This window comes from Nelumbo nucifera, chromosome 1, assembly GCF_055504915.1.
Source record: "Nelumbo nucifera cultivar China Antique chromosome 1, China Antique-T2T, whole genome shotgun sequence".
NCBI lineage: Eukaryota > Viridiplantae > Streptophyta > Magnoliopsida > Proteales > Nelumbonaceae > Nelumbo > Nelumbo nucifera.
In genome coordinates this window covers 74,537,092-74,559,144 of record NC_142649.1, presented here as the reverse complement: position 1 = coordinate 74,559,144, position 22,053 = coordinate 74,537,092, and the positions used below count along the sequence as shown (strand labels likewise).

At 37.0% G+C, this 22,053-nt stretch overlaps 2 protein-coding genes across 3 annotated transcripts; both read right to left on the bottom strand.

Moving 5' to 3' along the window:
* Nucleotides 1–3,307: 3,307 nt before the first annotated feature.
* On the bottom strand, nt 3,308–7,423 carry LOC104605002 (cysteine-rich receptor-like protein kinase 34). Of its 2 annotated transcripts, XM_088904154.1 has the most exons (8): nt 6,978–7,130; nt 6,532–6,873; nt 6,034–6,150; nt 5,655–5,776; nt 5,264–5,474; nt 4,861–5,098; nt 4,487–4,637; nt 3,308–4,054 (listed from the first exon to the last, which is right to left on the bottom strand). In XM_088904154.1, exons 2-8 carry the CDS (start codon nt 6,608–6,610, stop codon nt 3,713–3,715), a joined length of 1,260 nt encoding a protein of 419 aa, XP_088760280.1. In that variant the 5' UTR covers nt 6,611–6,873; nt 6,978–7,130; the 3' UTR covers nt 3,308–3,712. The 2 variants fall into 2 exon arrangements, with proteins under 2 accessions (XP_088760280.1, XP_019054571.1); XM_019199026.2 differs by having other exon boundaries at nt 6,532–7,423.
* A 6,476-nt stretch (nt 7,424–13,899) lies between these two features.
* Nucleotides 13,900–17,548, bottom strand: LOC109115234 (cysteine-rich receptor-like protein kinase 10). Its single transcript, XM_019199025.2, has 7 exons — nt 16,478–17,548; nt 15,837–15,962; nt 15,488–15,609; nt 15,185–15,395; nt 14,826–15,063; nt 14,559–14,709; nt 13,900–14,462 (listed from the first exon to the last, which is right to left on the bottom strand). Exons 1-7 carry the CDS (start codon nt 17,310–17,312, stop codon nt 14,112–14,114), a joined length of 2,034 nt encoding a protein of 677 aa, XP_019054570.1. The 5' UTR covers nt 17,313–17,548; the 3' UTR covers nt 13,900–14,111.
* Between the last annotated feature and the right edge of the window lie 4,505 nt (nt 17,549–22,053).

Here is a 22,053-nt window from a genome sequence, read left to right as displayed (position 1 = left end):
TATTAAATATCTAGATGTTTGGTTCAGCTCAGCTAGAATCCACCTCTATTGGGTAGCCTAGATTAAGTCGAGTTGAGGTCAACCTAACCCAAATCAAGTTATGGAACCCTCACCCATAAATCTAATGCAACCTAAAAGCTTGAAGTTAGGGTCAAGTTTATATATATATATATATATATATATATATATATATATATATATATATATATATATATACCGATAGAGAGAGATGGTATACTATAGTTATTAATTTAGAAAAAAATGCATATTTTTCTATAATTTTGATTATAAAAATAAATTAACATTTTATATTTCTTTTTTCTTTTTTGTATAATTTATTACTTCATTAGTTTGCTAGCTCGAATGCTAAGCCCTAGACATATTATCTAGCATAATGTGTGGGCCTATCAAGCCTCCACAACATTAAAAGTTATTAATGGTCTGCAAAAAACTTGACATAAGAGTATATCTACATAAAAATTAAATGGAATTTTACTAAAAGTTTTTTTAACTATCTAAATGTTTAACCTATTGCCCATTGTTTGGATATATCAATTCAACAATTCAAATGTTTAATTCATGATATTATTTTAAACAAAATAACATTTAAACAATAATTATGAGAAAATTTCATTACAAAAAATGTCCCAAAATGAAGATATTGTGATTTTAATTTGTGAAAAACATTTAATTGTATGTTATTAAAGATAACTATTTTGTAATAAATACCTAATTGTTCATCACTATAAATAAAGATTTTGTGACCAGCATTAAACTATTCGTCTCTATAAATCAACTTTTATGATTTTGTGACAAATATTTTATTTTTTGTCACTATAATTTGCCATTTAGTGATGATGGTTCAATTGTCCATCACTATAACTCAATATTTAGTGACGATGATTAAGCCATTCATCACTATAAGTCAAACAATTGTGATGGATGATAATTGTCCGTTACTATATATCAAGATTTTGTGCTTTTGTGATGGACACTAAATTGTTTGTCAGTATAATTTGCCATTTAGTGATGATGATTTAATTATCCGTCATTATAACTCAATATTTAGTGGTGGTGATTAAGTTGTCCGTTACTATAAGTCAATCTACTGTGATAGATGACAAATCGTCCGTCACTATATATCAATATTTTGTGCTTTTGTGACGGACATTCAATTGTCTGTCACCATAAATCACAATTTGGTGACGGAGCTTCAACCATCCATTGCTATAGTTTCTCTATAGTGACGGAAAATCTCTTTATCACTAAATAGTGTATTTTTAGTGACAGAACTTTAAATTCGTCACTATATAGTTATTTATAGTGACAACATCATTATATATCCGTCACTAAAACCCATTTTTCTTGTAGTGGGAACAAAATAGAATTGCAATAGGATGTATTTCAATTTTCAAGAGATCAATGTGGGCACTCCACAGCGCCCAATAGCACATCAACATCTCCTAATAACAAGTACGGGAGATATTAGCAATACACGGTGAGATGTGCATGTGGGGGCGCTCGTGGGGCGTTGATGTGATCTCCAATTAATGTGGCCGAGGCATGGGCAGCAATGAAGCACACGAGATGGTTAAAAAAAAGTAGTAGTATCAACCATCAAAATGAGGGTGCAAAAAAGTGATCAACAGTCTTCTGGGCAAAATACAACCCTCCTTGGGGAATAACCAACATGAAGAGTGAATGCAGAAGAATAGCAAAGAAAAGAAATTCAGTGTAATGCAAGAACGTATTAGGGAGGCCAATCAAGCGGCATATAATATTGGCTAACTAAAGTTCAGGGCTTCAATAGGGTGTGGAACAACGTTGGATAGTTTAAGAGCTTTGCCAGTGGAAAAGCTTAGCATCTCTGTGAAGGGGGAATAGCCTGTCGAGAAGAGCTTTGCAAGTGGAAGGATGGAGGCGGCCTAAGCATGGTCGGGTCAAGGGGAATTCTGATGGGGTTTTCTGTGCTGGTTGTGGTAAGGCGGTATTTGGTTTTGCAATCCGAGAAACCAGCGGGGATCTGATTGAGAGGCTGGAGGCCGCGGTGTGGCATAAGAAGTTGCTTGTGGAGCTCATTCAAGCTACAGAAACCCTAAGAATTTTGCAACGTCTGTAGTCTTCCCCATTGTTAAGGACATCAAGAACGCAAAGTTTAGGCAAGTTTCTTTCTCGATAATCCCCAGATTGGCAAATGGCGCGGCTCATTGTGTTGCTAGGAAGTTGTTAGCTTTTCCCTTGGCTTGCGAGGGCCATTTTGTTGGATAATCCAGGTTGAGAGCTTGTAATTGCTATAACTTTACCGAAAAAAAGAGCATATACATTGTTATACACCTCCCAAATTATATTTGTTTCATGGATGTATGGAAGGGTTACCCCTAGCCCCCAGGATTATTTATTTAGTCCTTGATCTTTTGAGATTGTGCGAAAAGAAAAATTTAAGGAAGTTGTCATGGGTAGTGACCTTGCGGGCCTTAGATCCCAGCGGGCAAAAAACTCCTAACCTGAAAAATGCTGACAGTAAAATTAAGATCAAGTTATGAAAGCCTAGAAGAAAAAACAAAAAAACAATGGCCTATTATCTAACTAAACAATTAATAATACAGTGTGGGGAGAACTCAAAGAAAGATGACAAAATCTTCAGCTCACAGCCTCGCACCAAAGTTTTTTATCTAAGAAATTGATCTGTTTCTGAAATTTGGAAAAATCTCAGGAACAGGCCCAAGAGACCTTATACAATAGGAAACATATTGATCAGCATTATAGATTCATTCACTTCTAGTTGAAGCTTGACTTGGCATTGCAGAATCAGGAAAACTACAAAGTTTATAATTTAGACAATAAGTATGTATGCTGATTAAAGCACATGTAACTGCAGATGATTCTACATATGCTGAAACAATGTTGAATTGGTTACTACAAATTATGATGAATTCTCTTGATGATGATGAGTACCTTCTATGAAAATGATAGCAAAAGAACTATTACTTTGCAGACCTTATACCATTGCATTTTGCATCTAAACTGTTTTTTTTTTATTGGTAGCTTGATTTTTGTAAACTTCAACAAGTTAAATTTTTAAAAGATAATTACAATGCAGCTCCTTTGACTCTGTTTAAATAGTTATTGGTACAAAAATACACCCTTATTCTTTGTCACCCTCAAGATGCCTACAATATTATGGAAGTTCAGTGAATAACAAACAAGAGAAATACAAATGGCCTTATCTGGACAATCAGTATTCATGGTGGGAGAGAAGGATGTCCAGTTTTAGTTTGTTAAATCCATTGATGTGAAGAAAACAAACTAAACAAAATGTAACATGTTTTAAGTTTGAACGTCTGCTAAAAAATATATAGTTACATCCTTCAATTCAACAACAAGTAAAACAGTTCAACCTTCCATGCATGCCTTGCATGAAGTTCTAAGGTCCTCTTTCCTTCTTTCTTGTTTAAAATAAAGCTTTTTCATAACTAGGAAAAGTCTAAGGTAGATTAACTGCTTGACAGTCTGCTGTAATTGCAAAAGCACAAGAATTATTCCTGGTGACTTTATATTTTACATCAGTGAACCAGAGGAAATTTGAACTAGATTAAACTACATATCTGTTGAAATTGACACCAAGGTATCCCGCCTAATTTGTCTCTGGGTAAGGTTGAGCAAAACTACTTAAAAACCCACCTTTTATGATATATAAGCTTCTCCCCTAAAACTAGCGTGGGTATACCTCTGTCAATGACATATTTATAGATTGCAGTAACACCTTGCTTGCAGATTGATCAGATTCAGTTCCTTGTGACTCACTCCTTGCAGGAACGATAGTCTTGGCTCTGCCACTAATGAAATATGGAGGTGCTGAAGGTAATGCAAGTGTAACAGAGTAGCTGTTGAGCATAAGAATAACCAAAGACATGGTGGGTCGGTCAGCTAAATTTTCTTGAACACATAGCAACCCAATGTGGAAGCATCTCAGCGCTTCATGCCTTGAATAGCGATCGCATAATGTAGGATCAATCAACTCTAAAACTGCCCCTTCTTTCCACCGTCTCCATGCCTGCAACAGTTAGTCAAACATATTGGAATTATTTACAATTCAAGGTCCACATTACTTTTCATCCCAATGAATTTTGGCATAATGTTTTGTCATCTCCACTACTTTCCATTTTCCTTTCATCTTCAGTTAGTCCATAAAGAAATAATATAAAAGTATACGCACGACCCAAACTATACTTTTGAAGCCAGGTGACCAACTCTAGATTCTAGAATTGTCTCTTCTACTTGGGAACAAAAGGATTACTGGTAGAATCCTCATCAGAGCCCCTACTTTTTAAGTTATCTAAAAGATGGCAAATGACACTTCATATCTGTTTAATTCTTTTGAATTTAATAGCAAAATATTATATCCTTGTGCTTATTCTTCTTTCTTAAATTGGCACCTCAAATTAAATCAAGCTTATGAATTTAGAAAACACTGAAACACACTTACATAGCTTAGGAAGTATTCCGTCTGCTCTGATTGATAGAAATCATTGTTCCTCTTACCAGTAATAATCTCAAGGAGGAGGACACCAAAACTAAATACATCAGACTTAACTGAGAAGTGTCCACGCATTGCATACTCTGGGGGCATATATCCACTGCATATCATCACACACAAAAAAGTACTCAGGTTGAAGGATAGCAGAAGCTTACTTTTAAATGCCAAATGGCTCATACAGTATGTCAGATGACTCTGTCCCAAAGAGTAGTTCCCTAATTGGTTGGAGCCTAACATATTAAGGGACATATGTGGAGATTTTGTAACGTCTGGTGACTTACTGGAACTCAGCTCTTAAAACAGAACTTGTAACTCAAACTTACTATGTTCCAACCACTCTATGCGTATTTCCTTCAGTTTGATCTGGTACAAAAAGCCTTGCCATGCCGAAGTCTGAAATTTTTGGATTCATTTGTTCATCAAGCAAAACATTGCTAGCTTTGAGATCCCGATGAATAATTCTATGTCGAGAATCTTCATGAAGATAAAGAAGACCTCTAGCAACCCCTACTATAATTCCGTAGCGCCTTTCCCAAGTGAGATCTGCACATTTTATTGGATCTACACATTCATGCAACAGAAAATTACAATTGCAGTTAAAATGTATTAGATGACTGATCAATATACAACTTCCCATATTTTACAAATCTAGCTTGCACAGTCTAACATACAGAATAGCAAGAATATAGTAAAATTCAGATAAACAGATGAAGAATAGGGCCAAACCAAATAGAAAATGATCAAGGCTTCCATTCGAAACAAACTCATAGATGAGCAACTTCTCTCCTCCACTCAGGCAGAAACCTAAGAGTCGAACAAGGTTTCTGTGTTGAAGCTTTGCTAACAACACAGCTTCATTTTTGAATTCCTTTGCACCTTGTCCAGAGTTTCTGGACAGCCTCTTCACAGCTATTTCTTGTCCATCAAAGAGTCTACCCTGTGGAAGTGTTAATATGAACTAGGTCAAGCTTGTAATTCAATGTATAATAACTCAAAATCAACCCCAAGAAGTAAAATAAATCCTTAATCCTACATCATCCCCCCTCCCCCCACCTCCAACCCTCGTGAAGGCAGGAATCCTATATCATTTTAAGATGGGTATGTTAGAGCATGGTACCTTATAAACAACACCAAATCCACCTTCTCCAAGCTTGTTAACATCAGAAAAGTTGTTTGTTGAAGCTTTAACTGTTTCAAAATCCATTTGCAAGGAATTTACCATCTGAACCTCGTCCTCAGCTACACAGGACAATAATCGAAGTTAAGCTCATAGATGCATACATACTATTTGAAAAAGAAAGATCTCAAGCAGAATGAATTGCAGGAACCAAATTTTGCAGAAATCCCTCTGAACACGTATATATTTGTTTAGTGATCTACAAGATCCTATATAAATGAAATTAGTATTCAGTGGGAAAATAAGTTTTTAATCTCCTCAATTTCATGGATGCTTGAACCATTTAACTAAAACAGAACGTTGAGAGCTATTCACCGACCTCTCGTCCTTCTTCCTTTCATTCTCCTCCATGAAAAGATGGCACAGAGGAGCACCGTTATTGAAATTAAAGGAACGACGATAAGGACAATAGATCGAGATTTATTTCTCTCCTTTCCTGCAAAATAAACAGATTACATCAAAACATGAGCATACCAAGCCAACCTGCAAATTCGGCCCAAGAATGAAACCCCCTAATTGGGCTAGATTACATGAAGTTTAAGCTAAGCTCCTATTACTCAGATCTACTTTCTTTCTACTAGAACCATTTCTACCCCCCTTAATATAAATTGGAATAGAGACACTGGCCTCTGATTTGAGAAACTAGAAATTTGTAATCCTAGATGTGATAAAGGTGCATCAGTATATAAAATTGATCAGAACAAGTCACCTAATATGCACTGAATTCTTTTCTTGGGCCCAGATATACAATAAATTGAAAAAAGAAATCTATCTACAGAGATTTCCAGTTACAAGTTCTCCAACAGAAAATATTTACCGCTACTGGTGTTGGTTGTTGTTGTCGTCGTCGTAGAAGGAAATTCTGTAGCGGCTGTCACCCGAAAGAAAGGGTACATATCGTACCTCAAACTACAACTCGGATTGAGAAAATTTCCTCCTTGCTTCCCATTGCAGCATATGGGGATGTTAGCTACAGAACCTACAAGACATCTGCTGCAATCGTTTGCTGACAAGTCTGGAGTGCACTGCGCAAGGCTATACAACGTTTGAGAGCTTGTGAAATTATCTACTTCCGTTGAAAACTTGCCCAGAGAAGGATCAAACGCAACCCGGTTCCTAAGGCGGTCGACGACCTGACGTAATAGCTTACTAAACTCACCTGGGTTCGGTACGTCTGATGAATTAGGAAACGAAAACCCAGGCACCTCGTTTATAGTGGAGAAAATTAACTGGTTGGAATATCGAAGCATACACTCATCATACCATATATATGCCACTCTACCGTTGGGACATCTTCGTATGATCTCCCGACTTGCTGTTTCGATGCACTCCCGGCAGACGTCCCGAGTGACGTCGCCTCTGCAGAGGAAGAGACCGTAAACTGTATTATTAGACAGACCGGCGGTAGCGTTGTAAAATCCATTGGGGGACGAAGCATTAGATGTTAGAAAAGATAGGACGAGATTGAGATTTACTTGGTACGAGCTATTTGGAGAGAATTCATTAGTGGTTGTGTTTTGGCAATATTGAGTGACGTAGGTTGGAGTGGCAGAGGAGAAACAAACATGGAAACAGGTCAAACAGAGCAACAGTAGCTGAGTGGTTATTGTTCCGCACGTCATTGGGATTGCTAAGCTCCTAGGGAAGTGATTATGGCAAGTAACTCTTCCGATCTTTTTATTAGTGCTATTTTAGTGAAAATTCTGAAAATATGGAAAAAGAATATTATTAAAGAAGAGAGTTGTTTAATATTGTTTATCCAAACAAGGATAATTTTTCAGGGGAGGAGCAACAGATAACATAGCCACGTTTTCATGGGAGGAGCTCTACTAACGGGCGAGTATCGACTCGAGTCGAATTCGAATCAGAAACATGAAATTTGATTGCGTTCGAATCCACTTTCGAGCTTTGTATTTCTGAGTCGAGCTCAAATTCGAGCTGGCTGATGCTTGGCTCGACTATACTCTGACCGATTCCAACCATCTCCCCAATTAAAAAAAAAAAAAACAGCAATGGAATTAAAGGCCAGCGTGTCCATGCTTAATTGGAGGTTGATAATGAAATGCTGTGACGACGGTCGCAGCAGATGTGCCCTCTGTTTTTCAAGCCCGAATATCTACCCCACACAAGGAATTGCAGAAGAAGATTGTTTTTGCTTGATGGTTGAAGGAAATGCAGATGTGGGCACGTTTTGAAGAATCTTGACGTTCTTAGTTTTTTAATGATAATATTTAGGGTAAATTGGGGATAGCGATATATAGGTATCGTGAATTTTTAATTGCGACATGAACTCTTGGAAATAGACATCTAGATTCATCCGTTAGTATTCCGTTAGTTATCGATAGTATGCGAAGTCATGTGCAACTTTAAATATATTACAAAATATAAAAACTATTCTTCTCATATTTTCACCTTGCTTTGTTGGAGGAGCATAGTTCTATGTATCAGAATGGAAGCCAAGCAGACATGAACATCTAACTACTCAAACCAGAGTTTTGCGTAGGCCAACTCCTCTGGCACTGTATGTTGCTTCCTCCACTCAATATTCTGTAGTTCGGCATAAAGCTGCCTCTAGAATACAACTTTGCACTCCAAAAATCAGCTTGAGAAAGGCCAACCTGAATCCCAAAAACCTGTTCACCGCTGCTAAAGAGGTAAATACACAAAGGCATAAGAGGCATAAAAATCAGCTTGGATAGTCCTTGCTTTGTGCAGCAACCACAGCACTGTTTATCATTCTGATTCTTGGAAACATGCCAAAGAGGGTTGAGTTCAACCAAAAGCACTCATTGGCGACAATGGCAAGGGTTGAATTCAATGAAAGGGTTTTGCCGGCGGAGTAAAATCATCGCTGGAAAATGCAACACCATTGAAATCCCTAACATGTCCATTACACCTTTCCTAGTCCAACAATCAACCTGCACCTGGTCTACCAAACCGATGTCAATTCCATTGTCAGTTGTCTCGATCAACACAACCGTGGAACAATCACATTTTATGCCTTCATAGAAAAACCAGATTAACTCACCTTCAATTATGTGACCATATCTCTTCTTCCAAATTCTATCCACCATCCCTCTCTCCCCATCGTCTATGCATAGTATCTATCTTCCTCTTAACCTCTGCAATTCTCCCCTCTCAATTTGGAGCTTATCCACCCAAACATCACATGCTTCGAATCAATGAAAATTTTGCAGTTATTGCCATCTACAATCCACATGAACAATGAACCCTGTTCTACTTCTGTGTCCTGTGGCATCAAACACCATCATCTAGTAAACCAGTCATGCTTCCATCATTGATTCTGGTATACTGAACCCAATTAGCAATGGTCTAAGCATTGTTGGAGGTGATGACGCTCAAAATTGATAACACCCTCACTCAAGTCATCAATCACGACATTCATTACAGATTTCGGAGACTGGAAATCTCCTTTTACTTTATCAATCCAAAACTCTCTTTGGCAGAGTTTTGATTATCCCATTATAACTAAAACAATAGTCATCAGTTGGCAAATCACAGTCCAACTCAACATCGGATGATGACTTATCAATAGCATATTACCACTAGCTTCCACACTGACACATAAAACCAAGGTCTAGAGAAATTCTATGGCCATGGAAGAAGATCTAACATTGCCATTGCTGAAGAAGGAAAAAGTAAGGTGAAAATACATGACAAGGGTAGTTTTGGTATTTTGTAATATTTAAAGTTGCACGTGACTTTGAATGATATAGATAATTGATGGAATACTAATGGATGGACCCAAGTGTTTATTTCTGAGAGTTCAAGGTACTCAAGTGTCACAATTGAAAGTTCAGGGTACCTATCTGTAATTTATCCTAATATTTAGGAAGAAATAATCAAATATAACACACCTATCATCTCAATTCTCATGATCAGGTGATGAGGTTAAAAAAATTGAGCATCTGTTTAGTTTGCAGTTGGAATTGGAATCAAAATTGGAATGGTATATTCCGATAGTCTGTTTGGTTCAAACAAAAATGAGATTGGCAATTGGAATTAGCAAGAATGTGATTTCATTCTCAAGGGAGAGGGAAGAAATGGTCATTCCCTTACACTAGGAGTGGGAATGAAATTCCAATTCTATCCAACCAAACAGTTGGAATCAGAATAGCCAGTTCTCATTTTGATTCCAAACCCCTATTCTTGTGAAACAAATGGGGCCTGAGAGATACAATTTTATAAAATTACCCATGCAACGACTATTTACATCACTTTCCTGGACCTGGAAAAACTTAATTGTTGAAAATAACCTTTGATCATAAGAAAAAAAATCTACTGAGCCACATGCAACCCCAATGAAATGGGTCTGGATATAATAGGCATGCTAGGTAAGCACAATGAATGAGCACCTTACAGCTGTGTGACACCTGTCCCAGCTAATGTACTTTTCATCTAAACATTTTGTTCTTTTAAACAGGAATTATTTATTATTTTATTATTTTTCTTCTACTATTCATCATCTTCTCCCTCTGAAGGCAGCTCAGCGGCAGCTGCCTTTAGCTTCTCCCTGACGATCCCTCTTCTCTCATCCTTTCCATCTCTTTCTCTCATTCTTTTCTTCCCTTATCTTTTCTGTTTTTTTTCTTTCTTTTTCCTCCTCCTCGCACGAGCCACAGTCGCAGTTATCCATGTTCATTATTCCCCATCGACAAGAACAGATGACTTACGGCGATGCAATTCTTCTCAGATTCTCCATGCTCATTGTGTGTTGGGCTGTTGGCATTTAAGGTGGAACCGTTTTTCCCGGGCAGTCATGAAAAGTTTCATTTTCAGATGAATGAGTATAATTAATTTGGGATTGTGATAGAATAGGATCATGGGTCACCGGTCCGACCCATAGGATTATAGATGGGTTGAAATCACCAAGTATGAAAATAATAAAACATCTTCTGATGCCACCAACACTTTTCTTTAGAGTTTAGATCTTCCATTAAAGCAAGGAGATTGGACAATGGACCTCATCTTTTCAGATTTTTTCTCGGAAAAGCTTAAAAAATCAATTATTAAAATGAAAAGATAAGCAAGGACATTGGAAAGGCTTGATGGTTAAAAGGAACGACTGATTCCTCCACCGCACCTCTGTATTCTGTAACTGTAAGAGTCTTAGAGAGATAGGCGACCATGCATCTTTATTCGACAAAGTACCGCAAAAGCCTTCCAAACTTTTTAATTTGTAATAGTACTGTGAAATGTTTATTCAACTATTCTTCCTAGGCGAGAGTGGTGTTTATCTTGTCAGGTAATTGCTGAACAAATGATATACATTGGTCGCCGTGGATAAAATCTCAGAGCAAAACAGAGATATACTATGGCCAGCAACCGGTAACCACTATTTCTGTTCAGATAATGGCAGCATATTTCTTTTCAGATGACGTTTTTATCCGACGACAACTTTGTTGATTCAATAAAGTTGCAGATCACAATGCAATAGGGTTTTGGGTTGGAAGTGAGAAGGGTATTTTGAAAATATGATATGAAATTTGAATCCAAACATATGGTTAAAATGGTAAATTTCCAAGATCCATCTATCTCTGTCAACATAACAGGGGAGTTTCTACTGGTGTTGAAAAGTCAAGATGAGAATTGTGGAAAAGTGAGGGGAGTATTAAATAACAACCTATAAGAAAGGTGATTCCATTATGTGGAAATAATGTCTTTTCATAAAAGTTGGGATAGTTTTGTCGTTATAAATGACTACTTTTGACAAGATATCTTCAGCTTTCTAGGCCTCAGGACCCATGACTTCAGACATGAATGGATGATTCTTTCATTGAAAATGCAGTCTCTACCCTTGTTAAAGGAACATTCTTCTTGTGTGTGGAGGCTTAGATATCTGTTTTGGAAATCCAAATACAGAGGTCTAGAGATCCATTCTAAGGAACCCAATTGGGGCAGAGACTAATGGATTAGTCGTACACTGGTGTCGCCCTCCGGAAGTGTTGTAAAACTGAAATTCGATAGTGCAATAGGAGTGGACAGAACTGCTGCAGGTTTAGTGTTACAGAACCACACTGGGTGCTTTATTTATGAGCGTACTATTTATTTACCTTCTATGTTTGCAACTGGAGCCAAAGCCAGAGCTCTCTTAGAAGGCCTGAAGTTTGTTGTCGAGCTGGGTCTTTTTTTTCGGTGTTATTAGAGGGAGATGCAAAAAACTGTTATTATTACATTTCTCTTGGAGTCTACAGTCCCTCCCCCCTTGGCAAATTCGTCACCTCGTGATGGATTGCAAAGTTATGTTGAACTCTCTCCCGGGTTGCTCAATGGCTTTTGATGTAACCGTACTTAGTTATGTACTAATTTTTTCGTGATGTATCAATTTTTTTGGCTAAGTACCTCGTCATTTGACCTGCTCCCAGGTGACCTGTGACTCAGAGGATGGTGGAGCTCCCTGGTGGCGAATTGCCTGGGGGAGAGTTACTTGGTGGCGAGCTCCCTGGTGGCGAATTGCCTGGGGGAGAGTTACTTGGTGGCGAGCTCCCTGGTGGTGAGCTACCTTAATGAGCTCATCATTTGACTTGCTCCCAGGTAGCCTGTGACTCAGAGGATAGTGGAGCTCCCTGGTGTAGCACAACCCGACTACCCTTTGCATGAGGTGATCTTCTCCTCTTTGTAGACAGCGAGAGCTGAGGAACCTGCGAGAACTGAATCAGAGGACCTGGGGATGTTTACCCGACGGGGACTCTCCGATGCTTAAGTTAGCACTCTGATTGTAGAGAGCTTGAAGATGATATTAGAGAAATGAGAGGGCTAGAGAGCAGGAATTACCTTCATTTTTCCATCCCCCTTTCCTTGGGGGGGTGAGGTCTTTATATACTGGTGATCTGACATGTAACCGCCTCTGATTCTCTGCCGCAGCCATTATTTGCCAAGGCTGAGCTGGTGGGTGTAGGTAACTGTTGTAGAGTATGGTCCTGTCAGGCAGTAGGCAACCACCAAAGCTGGCAAGTACAGTGCCGTCAGGCAAGAGGCGTGGGTACAGTCTTCTGGTACGGCTGTCAAACGGAATGCTTCTCGTGAGGCCCCGGATGAGCTCCTTGGTGATGAGCTCCGAGCTGCCTGGTGGTGAACTCTTTGGTGATGAGCTCCGAGCTGCCTGGTGGCAAACTCTTTGGTGATGAGCTCAGAGCTGCCTGGTGGCGAGCTGCTTGGTGATGAGCTCTGGGCTGCCTGGTGGCGAGCTCCTTGGTGATGAGCTCCGGGCTACCTGGTGGCGAGCTCCTTGGAGAGCTGCCTAGTTCCTTGTGGCGAGCTCCTTGGTGAATTCCTTGGAGAGCTGCCTAACTCCTTGGTGAGCTCCTTGGCGAGTTCCTTGGTGAGCTGCTGAGCTCCTTGGTGGCAAGCTCTTTGGCGAGCTGCCTAGCTCCTTGGTGGTGAGCTCCTTGGAGAGCTGCCTAGCTCCTTGGTGAGCTCCTTGGCGAGTTCCTTGGTGAGCTGTCGAGCTCCTTGGTGGCGAGCTCCTTGGTGAGCTCCTTGGAGAGCTGTCGAGCTGCCTAGCTCTTTGGTGGCGAGCTCCTTGGCAGTCTCCTTGGAGAGCTGCCTAGCTCCTTGGTGGCAAGCTCCTCGGCGAGCTCCTTGGAGAGTTGCCTAGCTCCTTGGTGAGCTGTCGAGCTCCTTGGCGAGTTCCTTGGTGAGCCTGCAAGCTCCTTGGTGGCGAGCTCCTTGGAGAGATGCCGAGCTCCTTGGTGGCGAGCTCCTTGCCGAGCTCCTTGGAGAGTTCCTTGGTGAGCTGCCGAGCTCCTTGGTGGCGAGCTTCTTGGCGATGAGCTCCGAGTTGCCTGGTGGCGAGCTCTTTGGTGATGAGCTCCGACCTGCTTGGTGGCGAGCTCCTTAGTGATGAGCTCCGAGTTGCCTGGTGATGAGCTCTGAACTGCCTGGTGGCAAGCTCTTTGGTGATGAGCTCCAAGCTGCCTGATTGGCAAGAGACCACTTAACTGGCATGAGGTGTCAGGTGTCATAATTTCACTAGAGGGCCAAATCCGCCCTCATCAGCTTTCTTGGAGGAATGTATCCATTCCGATTGTTCACTGAACATTATATGAAGAATTTGCCATATCAGGCTTCAAAAAATAAAAAAAAATAAATAAATAATGACTTTGAGCAATAAAAATGCTGCCGTCCTCTTTGTCTACTATGAAGAATCAGCAGAAAATTGATATGACAAAAACATAACACACTCCTAAAGCATAATATAATTCAGTTGGGAACTGCCAGTAGGTTTGTTCAAATTTCTTCCATATACAAATTAATTTGCTTCTACACTTTTGAAGGCCAATTTATTTCTTCAAGTAGGTAGTAGGTAGCAGGCCCCAAAAGAAACACCTTAAATTAATTAAACCCCACCAGTCCAGGCGACACAAACGGTAATATCTACCTAGGCTGCAATTCAGTAATTGACACTTCATTGACAGACCACGGCATTGACTTAGTCGCGGATTGATCCGATTCAGTTGCCTTCCCTTCAGATTCACCTCCTGTAATCACGCCTGAAAACATTTTACTGCTAGCATAAACTGCTGGCCGTGAAGGAACTGCAAGAGTGACGGAATTGCTGTTGAGCATGAGCACCACCGTCGCCATGGTGGGTCTATCTGCTACATCATCTTGAGTACACAGCAACCCAATATGAATACATTTCATCACCTCGTCTCTCGAATAAGCTTCCCCCAAAATTGGATCAACCAACTCCAATGCTGTTCCTTCGTTCCAATGTTTCCACACCTTTACCAATTCATCCACACATTAGCAATACCATTCATTCAAATTAATTAAGGTCCAATAATATTGTATCACATACTTGAAAAAGTTCAGACTTACATAGCTTAGAAGATCCTCCGCATAGTCTGACTGAAAGAACGAACTGTTCTTCTTCCCGGTGACAATCTCCAAAAGTAACACACCAAAACTAAACACATCTGATTTGACTGAGAATTGTCCATGCATTGCATACTCGGGAGACATGTAACCACTGCACACAATTACAATTACAAACAAGATAGCATTCAGTGATCACGGCAAACGATGATCTGAGGTGTGGTTGTGCATGAATATAGAGGCAAATTAAGGACAAGGTTCAGTATTTACTATGTTCCAACTATTCTGTTTGTATTTGCTTCACTTTGGTCTACTTGAAAAATTCTTGCCATCCCAAAATCAGATATTTTGGGATTCAGATCGCCATCTAACAAGACATTACTAACTTTAAGATCGCGATGAATAATCTTCAGCCGAGAATCTTCATGAAGATAAAGAAGCCCTCGAGCAGTCCCTTCTATGATCTTGTAACGGATTGGCCAATCCAAGCGTGAATGTTCATCAGGATCTATAATTCACACAAATAATTAATTTGTCAAAATATTAATGTATTTTGAGATTAAAATTCAAAAAGCTCAAAACGGAATGTAATGAATTATTGTTCAAATATAAGAGTTCCAGGGCCAAACCGAATAGGAAGTGGTCGAGGCTTTTATTGACAACATACTCATAGATGAGTATCTTCTCTTCTCCTTCCAAGCAAAACCCCAAGAGCCTAACGAGATTCCTGTGTTGGAGCTTGGCAACCAACATGGCTTCATTCTTAAATTCCACTGCACCTTGCCCAGAGTTTTTAGAGAGCCTTTTCACAGCAATTTCTTGCCCGTTGGGAAATTTGCCCTGGGAATTTATTATAAATAATAAAATTAACTCTATGATTATCTCTCAGATATGTGAAATTTTATTGCTCTGTATGGATTGCAAATTCTTACCTTGTAAACGCTACCAAATCCACCTTCACCAATCTTATTAGCATCAGAGAAGTTGTTTGTTGCTGCAGCAACTGTACTGAAGTTGAATTGCAGTGACTCGACACCTTTGGTTTCAGTTCCAACTACACCGAAGCAAAGACAAAATCATAAGTCTGGAATGGATACATAGGTAACACTCCAAGAAAATAAAAAATTAGTGGAAAGCTTATTTGGTTTTTATGGCTTGTATCACAGAGACTAAAAACTTTTCTTGCCCTCAAAAATCAGGGAGCATGATTACCTATATTGAACTCTAAACAAACAAACAATTCTTTTAAGAGTAGAAGAAAAAAAGATTAGAGCTTCTTACCAGTGATTTTCTTCCGCGTCTTCTTACTTAGCCAACAATAGCCAAAGGTGGATAAAAGTAACACTGCGATGACGACTGGTATAACAATAGCAACAATGGTTCCAGTTGATGTTTTTTTCCCTTTTCCTGCACAAAGAGAGAAAGAACTTCATACAGAACATGCGCTGGTAAAAATATTGAATTTTGTCTTCGCGAGAGAGAGAGAGAGAGAGAGAGAGAGATGCCAAACAAGTTCAGTTTTAATCTCTTTAATTGTATTAGATAGATTATCTATAATCATGGAATTGGCTAAAAAAGTTTGCCCAACCAAAAAAGAAAAGAAAAAGTGGCTATAGTGTTGTAGCATGATAATTTAGCGTATTTATTGAACTTCATCAGCTATTCAAGATTGCCTTCTAGATTTTCAGGGTGATTTGATAAACAACTTCCTTTCTTCAAAAGTTTCAAAGCAATGATCGCAAGAATTTTAGCACATAGATGTTTAAGAAATCACAACAATTTGGAATCTAAGCTTTAAAGAAATGGAAGAATTTTTCAGCGGTTTGGATTGGTGGGAAACAGAGTAGCAGCCCTCTGCTTTGGGATACCAGCAAATTGAAATTTTCCGAATTCTCAATCGAAAGTTACTTCAATGAGTTTACCTGAAGCCGTAGTTGTATTACTCGTAGGCGGAGTGGAAAGAGGAAGAGGTGACGGGGCAGGCACCGAAGCAGTGATCCGGTAGAAAGGATACACCTCGTACCTGACATTACAGCTCGGCCGAACAGCCCTTGCCCCTACCGCTCCACTGCAACAAACTGGGAGATGGGAGATGGCACCTCTAAGACATTGGTTGCAGCTGCTCCCTGATAAATCCGGCGTGCACTGAGCAAGGCAATACAACGATTGGAAACTCGTATAGTTGGCCTCTAAAGTGGCATACTTGCTAGCAGAAGAGGCCACCGTAGTTGCAAGCTCGCCAAGCTTATCCCCTACCAGCTGATTGAACTGCCGAGGGTCCGAGTTGTTCTGTGTATTGTACATAGAGAACGATGGTGTCTCATCCATGATAGAGAAGAATGATTGGTTGGAATAACGTAACAGACACTCGTCGTACCAAGTAATTGCGACTTTCCCGTTGGGGCACCGCTGGGTGATAGTTTGAGCGGCGGATTTGACACATTCACGGCAGAGGTCGTCGGTGACATCGCCTCTGCAGAGAAAGAGGCCGTATACAGTATTGGAACCCCGACCAGCGGTGGTGTTGTAAAAACCGTGGTTGGTGGGTGTAGCGTTAGAGGAGAGGGAAGAGAGGAGAAGGTTGAGGTTGTTTTGGTACGTGCCATTAGAAGGGTAAGTGGTAGTATTTGGACAGACGGTGTAGAGGTAAACAGGATTGGCTCCCTTGCAAGGGCTAAGGCAACAAAGGAAGGAGAGAAATAGGAGACTGTTTATTCCTCCTGAGATAACACTACGGAGGCTGAAAGCAGGTCCCATGCTGACTACTTGAGAGAGGAAATGTGCTTGAGTAGATTAGAGTACTGCTACAGAGGAAGCATTTGATTATAAAAAACGAACGATAAATTGACTTGGGGTCAGAACAAAAAATAATTTTATAAGTTTAATTGGATCCATGAAACTTGACTTTGGTATACACTTTGTCTGTTTTGAAGCAGAAGTCTAAAAGACGCCTCCAGCATGTGAGGTCCATTGAGATCACGTCTGCTGCTACCGTGGTTGTAGCATTCTGTTGTGACCCTTCAATAAAATGGAAGAAGGCTGGTATTTGTAATGAATTCAACACATTTCACCTAAGCTTTTTTATTTCAAAGATGTGTTAATAACTTGTAACCACAGTTGCAGCAGCTAGCAGACGTGTTCACAGGTCCACTAACTTTTCTGTAGATTACACGGATGGATACAGTACGCAAAATGACCATCTCAACTACTGGGTTGTCTCATTACTAAAGTTGTAACATCTTTGAGTGTGAATAAAACCAAGCCCGATAAGATTGAAGACTAACGGTGGAAAGTAGAAACAGACTATCACCGCACCTTTTCCTGGGGATTTTGTTTGGCGAAAAAAAAAACAAATAATGGTGTCCCTTTCATGTGGCATTCAGATTTCATGTATGAAATGTTGTTCTTGGTTGGTAATAGCCTAGGCCCGTGGTCTTTTGGAATTAGGAGGGAGATGCTTTAATAGTGATCAAAGCTTATATATATATATATATATATATACTAAATTACAGTACATTAGGAATTTTCTCCTTTTTTAAATTTTTATTTTTTATTTCATATCATTTTTTAAATAACTAATGAGATGCTTTCATTTCCATAAAAATTACCTAAAATCTCTCGCTCATTCTCGATAGGGGTAATCATTTCAGTCCGGCCTAGAAAACTCGGGCTTGGGCCTAGGTTTTTTGTTAAGGCCCGGCCCGGGCTTGGGCCTAATTTTTAGGCCTGGCCCAGATATTTGTAAATAATATATATCTTTATATATATGTTATTTAAAAATATTTGTAATTAATGTTTTATATATTAAATAGAGATTAATAAAGATTTGTAGGAGATTAAAGATTTTAATCCTACGCTCTTAGATCTTACCAAATTCTAATCTAGTACTAGTGCGGACCCGTGCGATGCACGAGATTTATTAAGCGGAAGTTAAATAATAGAAAGGGTTATTTACTAAAATACCCCTTATAATTTCATGGATTTACTGAAATCTACCCTATAGTTAGCATTTTACTAAAACACCACTTATAATTTGCAATGGATTTAATCAATCTTCCAGATGATTGAATTAATGTTTCTTTAAATCAATTTAATTAAAAGAAAATAAAAATAAAAATACAATTTTTGCCCTTAGTAAGACACGATCAACCACTCTATTGGCTATATTTGGTCAATTTTGTTTTCTATACAAAAAAATGTTAAGGGTATTTTTGGAATAAAAAACTATGGGCCTAATGGCAAAACAAACACTCCTTAACGAAGGTTGATTAAGTAAATAATTTATAAAATATATGAGATGTTTTAGTAAAATGAAAACTATAACATAGGTTTAAGTAAATATGTAAAACTATAAGGTGTGTAGGAATGGAAATAGGGCGGGGATCATATTTCCTATCCTCGACCCCAATTCTAAAATTAACCCCCATCCTTGATCCCCAACGGGGATGGGTTCCCCGTGGGGACCCGAATCCCCAAAATGTTTTCAGATAATAGTATTTTTTAAATAAATACAAAATTTAAAGTATAAATGATGTCTTAAATATGTTTTGATATATATATATATAATTGGGGTTGGGGTGGGGCGGGGAACACAATCCCCATCCCCGACCCTGAACGGGGATTCCTATTAATCCCCACCCCCACCCCCACCAAAACAATCCCCATCCCTAGCCCCATCTGGTTGGGGAAGTTGGGTTCCCGTCAGGGATGGGGAAAATTGCCATTCCCAAAGGCGTGCTCTAGTAAATGACCCTAATAGAATCACATAAGAGTATACAATTATTTTATATTTTCAATTTTTTTAAATAATTAGTAATTATTCATATTCATCAAACTGATGAAACCGACCAACCCAATCAACTTGACTTGAGTTGGTCGGTTTTCTAGTATTTTAGGTCAGCTTTGGTTAAAAAAATTCCCAATTTGACCAAGTTGGATTAAGTTCACTTTGTCCGTTTGTAAACCAACCAAAGTCGAATGATCTAACCATGGATATATATTAATATTTTATATTTAAATATAATTTTTAATATGGAAAAGTGGCAAATTTTCCATATTTCTTAGTCTAAAATTTTTATATCATAAATCTAATTTTTAAATTTATTTTTAATAATTGCACTATAATTTTTAAAATTAAATTTAAGTTTAAATCTTTTGAACCAACTGACCAAACCAAAAAATCGACCCAAACCGATACAACTTGAGTGGGTCGGTTTTCACAAAAGATCAGTTGGTTTCAGTTGACCAACTTTGCAACTTGACTAGGTCAATTTGGTTGGCCAAATAGCCTACGACCGAATTAAACCAACTCATGAACACTTATAATTTCAACTAAATTAATAGTCCCACCTCTCATAAATAACAATAGTTTAATCTCCAATAATTAGTGAAAACTTATAGAAAAAATATACAATTATTGAAAATATATTGATAATGAAAAAATACAATAATTACAAAAATACAATAAGTACTAAAGATTTATTAACTTAGTAAATAAATATTATAATTTCAAATAATAGTTTAATCTCTAATAAATATTAATCAATAAGTTATAACAAAATACAATAAATACAATAAGTATAATAAATTAAATTTAAAAATTTCATTAATAATAGTTTTATCTCCAATAATTATTGAAAGTTTTCTATTAAATAACAAAACAAAATAAATTTATATATAATCATTGAAAATACATTTATCACAAAAACAATAAATAATTACTGAAATATAATAAATATTAATTTTAGTATATAAAATTATATAATAAATACAGATTAAGAGTTTAAAATTATTATTAATAAATATTATTTTTTTTGAAACTTATTTTCTCGAATTATTACTTGATATAAGTTAAATTAGTTATTTACAATATTATGTAAAAATATTAAATTATTTTTAATTTCAATATTATGTTATAATTATTTTTCTACATTTCAAAAAATTTTTAAATTTATTACATAATTTCTTTATTTTAACTATTTAAAATCTAGTGATGTTAAATATTTTGTTATTTAAAATACCCAGTTATTTAAATACTTAAATAATATATAAAATATTTAAATTTTAAAATATTAGTTGTTTATGGAATTTAATTATCCATAAAATCACAATTTATACTATTATACAGAATTTCATTATTAATTTTGTAATATATTAAATTATTATCAATTTCAATATTATGTTATAATTATTTTTCTTCTTTAAAGAAATATTTTAAAATTATTACATAATTTCGTTGTTTTAACTATCTAAAATCTAGTTATGATAAATATCTAGTTAGTTAAATATTTAAATAATCTATAAAATATTTAAAATTTTTTTTATTTGAATTTTATTCATTTAAAGCTATTACATATTATTAAATGTTTGAAGAATATTTAAATTGATGATCCAGAAAAACATAATTTAAATTGTTAGTACCTAATTTTGTGATATACTTTGTAAAAATATAAATATATTTATTAGATAATTTCTTTATTTTAACTATTTAAAATATAGTTATGATACATATTTAGTTATTTAAATATTTAAATAATCTATAAAATATTTAAATTTTTTTGTTATTTGAATTTTATTTATTTAAAGCTATTACATATTATTAAATATTTGAAAAGCTTTTAAATTAATAATACGGAAAAACGCATAATTTAAATTGTTAATATATAATTTTGTTAGAATATTTAAATAATTCTTAATTTTTTTAATCCAAACTTTATTTAGATAGATATAGATAAAAAGTAGGGGAGGATAAATATGAACTAGAGATAATTTAGGAGAGAAACTCTGTACTAAATTAGAGATAATTGTGGAGATAAATAGGAATTGGAGATAATTTAGAAGATAAATAGGAATTAGAGATAATTATGGAGAAAGTGGGGGAGGTAGTTTAGGATAAATTTTAGGAGAAGAGATTATTTAGGTTATTGGAAAAGTGCATCTCATTGGTTGTTTCAAAACTGAAATAGAATATTGAAATTACTAAAAAAAAATACTAAACCCTAATCTTCTCGTCTCTCTCTCGCACCAATTTCACAAAACCACCGCCGCACCCAATCTCTCTCTCACACCAAAAGACAAATCTTCTAGTGATGAAGACTCCATTGATGAAGATAAATTTGAAGTTTAGAGTGGTTGCAAGTTTTGGGTAAAATTAAAACCATTTTCAATATTTTATTACTTATTTATTTACACTAATTTGAGCTATTTTTTCTTAGTTTGCAAATATATTTTTTATTTCACTTTTTATTTGTAGGAGTGGAATGGAAGATGAAGTCACTTATAGAGATGTTTAAAGTTGTTTTATGGATATTACATGACAATGGATGGTTATATTTTTTTATAGATATTATAGGTTCTAGGTTGATTTTTTGTTCATAGAAGAATTGGTTTGTTAAAATTAACATTTTTAACATACTAATAACCAATTGAAACTTATAAATTACAAGGTATTTAATTTCTCCTAAACTACCTCCCACACTATACCCACTTTCTCCTAAAT

What these genes read in the sequence shown, in the direction of transcription:
- LOC104605002 (XM_019199026.2), bottom strand. Translation starts at nt 7,336, where the DNA reads ATGACGTGCGGAACAATAACCACTCAGCTACTGTTGCTCTGTTTGACC. An exon ending in AACAACCAACACCAGTAGCG is followed by an intron (nt 6,151 to 6,531) that starts GTAAATATTTTC and finishes TTTATTTTGCAG; the next exon opens with GAAAGGAGAGAAATAAATCT. An exon ending in CATAGAGTGGTTGGAACATA is followed by an intron (nt 4,638 to 4,860) that starts GTAAGTTTGAGT and finishes GATGATATGCAG; the next exon opens with TGGATATATGCCCCCAGAGT.
- LOC109115234 (XM_019199025.2), bottom strand. Translation starts at nt 17,312, where the DNA reads ATGGGACCTGCTTTCAGCCTCCGTAGTGTTATCTCAGGAGGAATAAAC. An exon ending in GACGCGGAAGAAAATCACTG is followed by an intron (nt 15,610 to 15,836) that starts GTAAGAAGCTCT and finishes GCTTCGGTGTAG; the next exon opens with TTGGAACTGAAACCAAAGGT. An exon ending in CCTCGACCACTTCCTATTCG is followed by an intron (nt 15,064 to 15,184) that starts GTTTGGCCCTGG and finishes TGTGAATTATAG; the next exon opens with ATCCTGATGAACATTCACGC.